Source organism: Primulina huaijiensis, unplaced genomic scaffold, assembly GCF_012295235.1.
Source record: "Primulina huaijiensis isolate GDHJ02 unplaced genomic scaffold, ASM1229523v2 scaffold38877, whole genome shotgun sequence".
NCBI classification, from domain to species: domain Eukaryota; kingdom Viridiplantae; phylum Streptophyta; class Magnoliopsida; order Lamiales; family Gesneriaceae; genus Primulina; species Primulina huaijiensis.
In genome coordinates, this window is record NW_027359117.1 from 201,280 (window position 1) to 212,684 (window position 11,405).

An 11,405-nucleotide genomic window follows, 5' to 3' on the forward strand; every position below is an offset into this window, starting at 1 on the left:
GGCGATATTATTATGTATGTAAATTTAATTTCTTACCATCTACAAATTTTACGTAATATATAAATTAAATTGGAAAAAATTAATTAAATATTCTTGACCAAAAATGGTTGGGCCCACTACTATGGATCCAAAATATAATCGGGCCCACCTCTTGTACGTGTTCCTTAGGACTGGACTTAACACTTCAAGTTGACCTTCTAACTAATTTTTTACTCTTTTATTCGTTAACTAAAGCACTCAATCAATTCGGATGGATTGAATGAGTTAGATCGGGTCGAGCATTAATATTATTTAAAAATTATTTAATTCGAACCAATCCAAAAACTCTCATGAGTATATGTGTCTTTTCGTGCAATATATTATAGGATTAATTGATCGAAAAGAGTATATATAATAGGATTAATCGTATAGTTAATTGTTAATTGGTATTATATTGGAAATATGATTTAATTAGTATCTCAAAAAACATATATTTTTCGTCATAATATATATTTGTTTGTTTATGATTTCGGTATGTGTTATTGAATTTTTTTAGTCCTTAATAGTTTTTAATTTGCAATTTTGATAATTTTTCGATATAATATAATATGAGATCCATATATGATATAAAGTAATCATGATAAAAAAATGTCTAATTTACAAAAATTGAAAAATACACAACTAAATTTGAAATCATAAAATTCATTTACGAGAGGGTCTAATTAGTTAATTTTGTGATACGTATATTTTACTATTTAGATCACCTATAAAAAATTATTAATTTTTATATTAAAAATATTATTTTTTATTATAAATATAAATAAAATTGATGGTCTCATACAAAAAAATACATGAAATGATTTAACAAGAGAAATGCTCCTCGAAATACGATATATAAAAAAAAAAAAAAAACTAAAGTCGCGAAAAAGGTAAATAATATTAGACCAAATTTACAACTTTCTTGTACAATCATTACAACATTTGAACTCCCAATTACTGGTTCCGCCTATAAAGAAATTGGATTGCTGATACTGTGGGACCAGGAATCGTCTGTATCACAACAGCACTTCCAGAGAAAAAGGAAACCTCGAGACTTCAAATCTCTCTCTCGGGCACAAAGCTTACTTGAAATTCTCTTCTTCTACTTGCGCTGAAGAAAGTTAACGATGCATCGTCTTCTTCTACCCACCCTCAGAAATGGTAGCCAGGTTGACTCGCCTCTTCTGTTCATTATTTATCCATCAACTGCGTGCTCAAGATTATGTGGAGATGCATCTTGTGGGTTCATTTTGTATTCAACTTTGTTTTGCGTGAATCTATCGCTTGCTGGAGATTTTGGATCTTAAATTTTATTTTTGTCATTTTTCGTTTGTCTTCTTTTCCGGTTTATGTATCTACATGTTGTATTGGTTGATTTCGGACATGTTTACCGTCGGGATGCTCAAATTATATGATTGAATATTGAGAACTTTGGGTATTCTGGTGTGTATAATAGACTGTTGCTGGTTTTGAACTTACAACTTGGGAATACTTGTTAAAGTAGATGGTTTTAGATTCCATGTTGCTCAATTGCCGAACAGCTGATTAGTCGAAATGCTGTGGGAACGCTAAAGAGCTCCAATCAGATCTCAGAAACACTTTCCAGTCTCTGAAGGATACATTTATATGAAATTATCTACACCTAATTTTTTTCCATTAAGGATAGAAACGACGGGTTTCATTGTTCGCTTGTCAGATGTTTGTTCCTAAATCTGAAACCCCTTCTATGTTTTTTAATGTGAACATGTCATTTAACTCTGTTGTTGAGATTGAATTGTCGGTAGTTTGAGGTCAAATCTTTATCATAAACAAAGAATTTGACAACCATTTTTTGTTTCGAATTGTTTTCTTGAAAATCTACCACCACTTCGAGATAGGCCCATTTGTAGGGCTCTAATCTTTGATGTGACAGATTATACCATATGTAAAGCGTTGATAAGATAATTTTCTTTTTGGTAGTCATATATTACATGGATTTGAAGGTCAACTTCCTTGTTTTTACTACCATTACATATGAATTATCATTTATCAATTAGATAATTCAATCTGTATTATATACCCCTTTTGAAACTGTTCTTGATTGTGTTAGATGTTTTCTTGAAAATTTTTACTACGGCTAGCCCGTTTCATCATTTCACAAAACAGTTATGCTGTTCGCATTTGCGGAAAGGTCACCCAAATGTAGCGACTTTTCAAATTTTCCTCGAAATTAATATTTATCTGCGTTCTGCTACTTTTATGTTTTTAATGTGCATTGCATTCACCTTTCAATTCTCCAGGGTGTTTTCCCTCTAAAGGATATAACCACTAGAAGTCTGCAAAAGCATCCTATTAAAACTCATGTCGTGAAATGCTACAGTACAGAGACATCTGCGCAAAATAATATTTCATCGACCGATGATAAGGAGTATGCACCTTCTCTTTGCTATTCTTAATTTTCGCATGTACGTTTCCCTTCTAGATTCCACATAAAAAGTGCAACCCCAAAGCATTTAGTGTGCTATTTCACTAAATCGGTGATTCATTGCACAAGGAAGACATGTCTGATATCTCCCAATAAGTCTCAACAATCTTTAACTCATATACTTTGTGGACTCATGAGTAACAGTTGCCATTCTTAGCTTCAAGGGGCACGATATGCTGGCTCCTTTTACTGCTGGATGGCAGACTACAGATCTGAACCCATTAGTCATTGAGAAATCGGAGGTATAGAAGTTGTTTGATTTGGTTCAAGTTTCTCAAGTCTAAAAGATTGTTCGTTTTCCAGTTATATGCTTTACATTTTTATTTGTTATAGGGCTCTTATGTCTACGACGTTAATGGGAAAAAGTATCTTGATTCTCTTGCTGGATTATGGTGTACAGCTCTAGGTATTTGCTCTTTTAAAATGGATCTCTAGCACCTATGTTATTTATCTAGTTTCCATTTGATTGTCAAATACATATATTTGCCACCTGCACTGCCTTTTACATAGATGGGAAAGAATCCATCTTTATACGGTAAGGTAAACTTGTTTGATTAGAATAAATTGGAATTTTTCCTTCTCTTTCTATTCTTCTATACACTTTTGTCATTCGAGCCATTATTTGTTGGCTTGGATGTGGTAACTTATGACAAGACTAACCTTTGTTTTCTAGCAGACATCATGGAAACATTAATATTTTGCATCCACGTTGATGCCACCCACTAACATACGTACAAAATAAAGGAGGTCCTCTGAGTAGATATTTATATAGTTTTTCTGGGATTATGTCATTTTCAATTGTGGGTGTCGTTCAGTTATTTGTTGTTTTCAGGTCACATGCTCTTACTTTTGGTGGATTGAATAATGGACCTAATTTAAATTCATTATGAATAACATGCAATAGCATCTGGTTGCTACATGATTATGACTGTCACCACTATAAGAGCTTATAATCCTTATATGCTTTAGCATTCTTTCAGGTGGAAGTGAGCCTCGTCTTGTTGCTGCTGCTACCAGACAACTAAACACATTACCATTTTACCACTCTTTCTGGAACCGCACGACAAAACCCTCATTGGTATGATGATTTAAGATTTGGAAACTTCAATTTGGAAATTTGACAATTTATTTATAAAATACAGGATCTTGCCAAAGAACTTTTAAAGTTATTCACTGCAAGTAAAATGTCGAAAGTCTTCTTCACAAATAGTGGGTCAGAGGCAAATGATTCACAGGTTCAAGTTTTCAATCATATCCAGAAACTTTTATTAGATATCATATCTGCAGTTTTTTTTTTATCTGTTGGAGACGAAGTTGTGATTAAAAGTAACATAAATTTGTACTTATATATAATTTTGGACTTGTAATTTTGTTTTGAAAACTTAAAATGATTGGGGTTTTTAAATGGATAAACTATAAAATTTCACTGCTCCATGTTGCGAAATAAATCATTTGACAGAAGCCCGGAACTGAGGATCCGTCGAGATAGACAAAACAATTTAAATTGTTCATTTTCTTGAAGGGCTGCTTTGAATTCAAGTATTTGATGAAATTTCTTTTTACTAGATATTTAAGTTTTCTTTTGTAAAATCAATCATAATTCTGAACTTTTTTCCATATAGGTCAAGCTTGTGTGGTACTACAATAATGCACTTGGAAGGCCAAACAAAAAGAAATTTATTGCTCGAGCAAAATCGTAATATTTTTTGGTTCTGTTATGCTCTTAGTTTATACCGTAACTTTTTGGTACCAATATGCTTTTAGTATATACCATTGTTGCCTGTGTTTCAATTTAATTTCCATTTTTTTGTGGCAGATACCATGGGTCGACACTTGTGTCAGCCAGTCTTTCGGGGTATGCAAGTTAGCATTCAACTATCTGAGACTCAAAATTTACTTGTATGCAGCAAAAATTATTTGTAAAAAATTTCACTGTCTTTTTAATAGTCTGCCTGCCCTCCACCAGAAGTTCGATCTTCCTGCCCCATATGTGTTACATACAGACTGCCCACATTTTTGGCGCTACCATCTACCAGGTGGTGGCAGACTTTTTTGTCCTTACTTTCTACCTTCTTACATGATCACATCATACTAAAATAAAGTTTTGCAGGCGAAACGGAGGAGGAGTTCTCTACTAGGTTGGCCAATAACTTGGAGAATCTTATAATCAAAGAAGGTCCAGAGACGGTAACTGAAGTTTAATAATAAATTCATGCCATTAATTTCTTTTTTAACACATTTCTTTCTCCGGTTTAATGGAAGGCTGTGTTTCTCAACTAACAAACTCTGATATCTCAGATTGCTGCTTTTATTGCGGAACCAGTAATGGGAGCAGGTGGCGTGATACTTCCACCCGCTACCTATTTTGAGAAGGTTATTTTCATTTTCCCATTGTCTATGTCACACCAATAATTTAATACGATTAGCTCTACAAAATCCATAAACGATAGAGCGGCCTCAATGGCTGAATGAATAAAGTATGCAAAGTTTGGTATTTCGGTATATATGGCTCCGGAATCTCTCACAGAAAGTATGACGTGCATTGCCTGTTCGATCAGTCCTTTTCAACTTTTTTTTGTGAGTCACTGGCCCTTTTATATTTGATTAGGTTGGTCTTAGAAACTTATTTTAGGTTTTTAATGCTTAACACCTGACCAACTTACTGTGTCTGCTTATATATTAATTCATTCACCTTGATCTGGCTAAAAACCGAGGTAGCATGATAATTTATAAAAATTATTGTTGGCACCTCGTATCAACTCAGGTTAGGGGTGTCAATTCGGGTGGGTTGGGTGTGTAATGTGTTGGGTCGGGTTGAGCAATATTACTATTCAAAAATTGCTCAACCCGAACCCAACCCGAAAAAACTCAAACCGAACCCGAATCAACCCGATCAACCCGTTCAACCCAATTAACTCGATTTCGATTTTTTTTTTAAAAAAATATTTTTTAAATAAAATTAAAAAAAATTAATTTAAACACATAATAACAATATATCGCTCATATATATGATTTAAATTTGAAAGTCTAATTGTAGAAAAATAAAATATATTTACTAAATCAAATAAACAATTGTTTAGAAAATAAAAAATATTCAAAATAAATATTAAATTATGAAAATTTATGATATAAATATACAATAAATTTTTTTCGGACGTACAATATATAAAAATGTAAGCAATATTTATTAATTATAATTTTTTAAAAAAAATAAAATTTTCAGGTCAACCCGAACCCCACCCAACCCAACCCAACCCAATCAATTTTTTCGGGTCAGCTATCGGGGTCCAACCCGATCTGACCCGAACACTAAAACCCCAAACCCAAGCCTGATTTTTTTCGGGTTGAATCGTGTCGAGTTGGTGGGTCGTGTCTGATTTTGACACCCCTAACTCAGGTTATGGGGAAAAGTGGTTGCTAATGTCTTTATGTATTTGTATTTTGAGAGCGTAGTCCAGAATGTGTCCAAAAGGAATCTGGGCACCCATTTTCTTCAGTTGGAGTCGAGAAGGAAATGATGTAAAAATTTTGCCAAACATATCTGAGATGGGTCTCTCTCTCTCTCTTCTTTGTTTTGGTGAAGAGTGGACATTGGTTTAAATATTTTTCACGTGTGTGCAGATTCAGGCTGTAGTTAAAAAGTATGATATTCTTTTCATTGCCGACGAAGTAATATGTGCCTTCGGAAGGCTCGGGACAATGTTCGGCAGTGACAAGTATGGAATTAAACCTGATCTTGTCACCTTGGCAAAGGTACAAGTTCACCTCTAGTTAAATTTTGTAGTAGCTATTTTTTTTATTCCATATTCTTAATTTCCTTTTGCTCTTGATAATATACAGGCTCTTTCTTCTGCATACGTACCTATTGGGGCCATTCTTATGAGCCCTGAAATTTACGATGTCATACATTCTCAGAGCAACAAGCTTGGTTTGTGGTGACATTTAAATCTAATTTAATCTATGCGGTTTTGTTCATAAATCCAATGTACTGAGTCGCTCAAAAATTTCTTTTATTTAAGGGGTTTTCTCCCATGGATTCACTTATTCTGGACACCCTGTATCTTGTGCTGTTGCATTGGAGGCGCTTAAGATCTACAAGTATGTTGTCATCACTTGATTATTTCCATTGACTTAACTGTTTGTTCTCGATAATATTTAACCATTGTCTTGTTAAAAAGATCGATATAGTTCTTCGCTACAATCAAAGTATGAAGTGAACTTGCACAAAGAAGAATCTCAAAAAGGATAAGTTCGCATTTAGCCGATTCAAATTGATTTTGTTTGAAATCAAAACATATATTAGGTTCGAATTTGTTGTTATGGAGATTACTATGCATCTATTGTGATTTTGTTATTTTAAATAATAAATATTATCACCATATTCCTCCAAAAATATTTTCACATGTATATACGGAATTGTATTTTAAAGTAAAAGAGAAATAGAATTGTAGATCTCTTGCCATTGTGTCGTGGATATAGGTTTTCAAGTTCAAATCATGTAATTATACATTGTCTTACTTGTTCTCTTCGCTATATTTCTAGTACTTCACCATTCTACTCTGGGCACATGACTTATTTGCTACATATTCGATTACTGTTGGGGAGCATTCGCGACCCTACTGTGGCTTTTGCTTATTCTGTGCCAAAATCTTAAAAGGTTCCTTGTTTACAGAGAGAGAAACATCCTCGACCAAGTGAACAGTATAGCACCCAAATTTCAAGAAGGTTTGAAAGCGTTTTCGGCCAGCCCCATCATCGGGGAGGTACACAAACATTTTATCAGATTCATTTCTACAAGCTTTTACATGAATATTATGGATGGTTTCTTATTGTGTCTTTTGATCAACACTCTTTCTTGAAGATACGTGGAACTGGTTTGATTCTTGGAACAGAATTCACGGATAACAAATCACCAAATGATGCATTTCCTCCTGAATGGGGTATAGCCTTGCTACATCTACGTGAAAAACCTTTTTAGAACATTGCTTGGTACATGACGTGATTTTCATTTCTTTCATTAAATTTGAAGGTGTTGCTGCATATTTTGGAGCACAATGTCAGGAGAATGGCATGTTAGTACGTGTTTCGGGCGACAGCATAATGATGTCTCCTCCATTTATAGTGACTCCTCAAGAAGTTGATGAGGTGAGTTTCTGTACATTTTGAATGATAGTACACCATTCATTTTGGGAAGGACCGAGATGAAAGCCATAAGGAAGACGGTCAGTTGTACCCTTGTAGGATACCGCTTATTTTTAAAAAACTTTAAGTCATGTTTTCCGGAAACAACATCTTCGAGTGGAATTAACCCTTTTATAAATCGAGCTCATTTTCGATGATGTTCATTTTTCATGTACATGTTCATATGATCAAAATGTATGATTCGAGAAACGGGGTAGAACTCGAATATAAAGCTGATTCGTTTTTCCTTTTTTCCCATTTTCAGCTGATACGGATTTATGGAATAGCTCTGAAGAAGACAGAAGAAAGAGTGGAAGAGTTCAAATCTAAGAAGTAAAACAACTGAAATTGTTATGCCTCTATGTAATAGACATCACATGTGTTTATTTATCAGTTACGTTTTCAATAATAATAATGTGAATAAATTACTAAAATGCATAGCAAAGTTTGCACTAATTTCTTTCATCCTCTTTCAAGAAATTATTGGTTCAGAGGGTGTAAATAGCATACACCTCTTTGTGAAATCTCGAAAGAATTAATAGCCATACGTGGACAATAAGTAGGTGCTCGACACCTTATGATTTTTAAAATAATATCTACAGACGTCTTATAAAAATGTTCATATGATTCTAACCTCCATTCTTGTATATAAAATAATTCAAAATCTAATTATTATTAATGAATATAAATTATATAATTATTTATGTTTATTTTTTAGTCAAGTTGAACTATTTTATTTTTATCTTTGATAATTTTATAATGTTATGTCATAAAAACTATTAATTTTAAAAGTAAATACATCACACAAAATGCGTTTACACTTATAGTTTACACTTATATGAAGTACTATAAGTTGGGTTTTAAAACTGCAAACAATTGCTGCATTTACAACGGGGAAAAAGAACTCCTGTGAAATTTTACGCCGTGACATTAACAATTGATTGTCACATGTTGGGTTTTTATTGGTGTGATAGTCTTTTAGATATGATGACTTAGAAAAACAATTATAATTTGATATATGTGACAATTAATAATTGTTGTTATATGGAATGTTATAAGAAATATAACGGAGTTAGAATACATGAAAGCTAGACAAACTAGTGAGGAAGCAATATGGATTCAAATTTTATTGGAGGAACTCAGGCGGAAACATGAGAAAGTTTCTTTGTTTTGTAATAGTTAGAGTTTCTTCCACATTACAAGAAATGTAGTCTTTTAATCTAGGTAGCCTTTATTGGATGGTTTCTATTATGTCTTTTGATCCAACATTCTTTCTTGAAGATAGGTGGAACTGTTTTGATTCTTGGAACCGAATTCGTGTATAACAAATGACCAAATGATGCATTTCCTCCTTAATGGGGTGTAGCCTTGCTACATCTACGTGAAAAACCGTTAACAAGGATTGATGATGTCCGGGTATATTGGGTGAGTTTGAGTGAGTGAGCAAGCTCCCCCAGTCTAGAAGTTTACTTTCCATGTAAAGATTTTGACATGATGTGATGAGTATGACCTGACCCGATCTTCCGGGTGGTCTAGCATGATCTGCCCGGGTGTTCTGGCCTGGTCTCCCGGGTGGTCTGGTGGGATGACCCCGGGTCAGACCACTCGGGAGACCAAGCCAGAGCACCAGGGATATCAGGTTAAGTCATACTCATCCATCATGTCAAAATCTTTACAGAGAAAATAAACTTCTCTGCTCGGGTAGATTGCTCATCCAAGCTCACTCAATCTACCCGGACATCATCAAGGATAAATCATATGTTGGTACATGCCGCGATTTTCATTTCTTTCATTAAATTTGAAGGTTTTGGTGCATATTTTGTAGAACAATGTCAGAAGAATGGCATGCTATGCTAGTACGTGCTTTCGGCGACATCGTTATGATGTCTCCTCCATTGGTAATGACTCCTCAAGAAGTTGACGAGGTGAGTTTTCTGTAAAATCTCAAATGAGACACCATTTATCTTGGTAAGGAGTCCAGGTGTTAATTTGAAAGACTATAGCTTAAGGTCTCATCATCTATGTTGTTCGTTTTCGTGTACATATTCGAATGATCAAAATGTTCGATTCGAGGTAGTCGACATTAGCCCAAATGGCACCATGGATGTCATTTGTTGACATCAGCTCGTGTTCGAGTCTTCCTCTTACCCCGTTGTAAATAAATAAATAAAAAGTTTGATTCTAAAGATGGGCCAAGCTCGAACTAAAAAGTAATTTGTCTTTCACATTTTTTAGCTGATAGGAATCTATGGAATAGTTCTGAAGAAGACAGAAGAGAGGATGAAATAGCTCAAATCTTAGAAGTAAAAGGTGAAAAAAATTGTTATGTCACTAAACTCAGTTGTCTCGGCCTCCACCACCGGTAGTGTACTGGGATGTGTGTATTCATTTCAATAATAATAATAATAATAGTAATAATATGAAAATAAATTAATAAAGTACACTCAATGTTCCATTGATTTCTTGCATCAAAAGGGGACTCGTTTGTTTATTGTAAGCAAAAACCATTTTAACCTTCACTCAATGGGAAATTATTATTTATCGATTGGGAAAAGGGAAATGATATTTTGAGGTGTCAAAACTTTTAATTTAACAAGTTGAGAATAAAATGTGAAATAAACTAAATTTGAATTTAAATTTAAAGTCTTCTATTAATTTATATTATTTCTACAAACTATATAATATACCCTCTAGTGATTAAATTAATTTTTTTTATAAATTGAAGCTATTATTTTGACCCAATTTATTTTATGTTTAAAAGATTAAATATTTAAAATTAGTTAATGTAAGCTATTTTTAAGTCAATAATTTTAAAAAAATATTTAAAATAATAAATATGATAAATAAAATTTTATTTTAAGATATTAAGATGGTTAGTCTTCATATTTATTAATATTAGATATTATGACTAACTTTTCAAATATGATATATTTTTTGTTATCATACAAATACACTACATTAAAAAAATTTGATAAATCAATATTTTATAATAAAGGAAAATAATGAAATGTATGGATCAAATAAAAAAAATTAAAAATTTAAATAGAGTGTATTTAACAAAATATGGAGTGTCAATATCGTTTCTCCTTGGAAAAATGGGATTTCATGATAGTTTATTAATTTAATTAAATTCATTTTTATGTATCTTATTGTAAATGTTCATTTTCATCATTAAATGCTCAATTTGATGATTGAACTACCAACTAACCAGAAATGTATTTTAGTTTATTTACTTGAAGGATGGTTATCTTTTCCCATTTGGATCTGATTTGGCACGTTTATTATATATAGTAAACTGTAAAGTAAATAAATTCAAAAAATTTAGCTGATATTTTATTATTAAATTAAAATTGAAAATGATACCATTGAATGATCATTCTCATTGAACTCGGTCCATTCTTGGAGAATATTCTTGAACTATGAATTCCAATATGATGCTTTGTCACAGTCAAATTAGGGAATTAGCAAATGATTAAGTTTTTTTTGAGATGATCTCATGAAATTATATCTGTTAGACAAGTTAATTTAATTTATATTTACAATGAAAAAATTATTATTTTTTGAATATAGTTGGTTGAAGATTTGCATCACAAAATTAACCGATGACACGATTTTACATAAATTTTTGTGTAAGAAAATTTGTTTCTCATTTCCTTCCTCGAAACTCAATTTGGTCGATCAAGTCAAAATCCTCATGGCCGGCTATGTTTTTTTTTTTTTTTAATTTCTTAAACTATGCGGT

At 32.7% G+C, this 11,405-nt stretch overlaps 1 protein-coding gene across 2 annotated transcripts; it reads left to right on the forward strand.

Moving 5' to 3' along the window:
* Window positions 1–961: 961 nt before the first annotated feature.
* On the forward strand, window positions 962–8,128 carry LOC140968958 (gamma aminobutyrate transaminase 1, mitochondrial). 2 transcript variants are annotated; one of them, XM_073430156.1, is made up of 18 exons: window positions 962–1,187; window positions 2,298–2,425; window positions 2,640–2,724; window positions 2,816–2,888; window positions 3,463–3,560; window positions 3,625–3,717; window positions 4,105–4,178; window positions 4,299–4,337; window positions 4,430–4,518; window positions 4,593–4,669; window positions 4,781–4,855; window positions 6,104–6,235; window positions 6,323–6,410; window positions 6,502–6,580; window positions 7,155–7,245; window positions 7,344–7,422; window positions 7,512–7,627; window positions 7,929–8,128. In XM_073430156.1, the coding sequence occupies exons 1-18, from the start codon at window positions 1,146–1,148 to the stop codon at window positions 7,998–8,000; spliced, it is 1,530 nt and encodes a 509-aa protein (XP_073286257.1). In that variant the 5' UTR covers window positions 962–1,145; the 3' UTR covers window positions 8,001–8,128. The 2 variants fall into 2 exon arrangements, with proteins under 2 accessions (XP_073286257.1, XP_073286258.1); XM_073430157.1 differs by lacking the exon at window positions 962–1,187 and having other exon boundaries at window positions 2,627–2,724.
* Window positions 8,129–11,405: the final 3,277 nt, after the last annotated feature.

Coding starts and splice junctions, on each gene's coding strand:
- LOC140968958 (XM_073430156.1), top strand. CDS start 1,146: ATGCATCGTCTTCTTCTACCCACCCTCAGAAATGGTAGCCAG. Junction 4,179..4,298: donor TTTATTGCTCGAGCAAAATC/GTAATATTTTTT, acceptor TTTTTGTGGCAG/ATACCATGGGTCGACACTTG. Junction 7,628..7,928: donor CTCCTCAAGAAGTTGATGAG/GTGAGTTTCTGT, acceptor TCCCATTTTCAG/CTGATACGGATTTATGGAAT.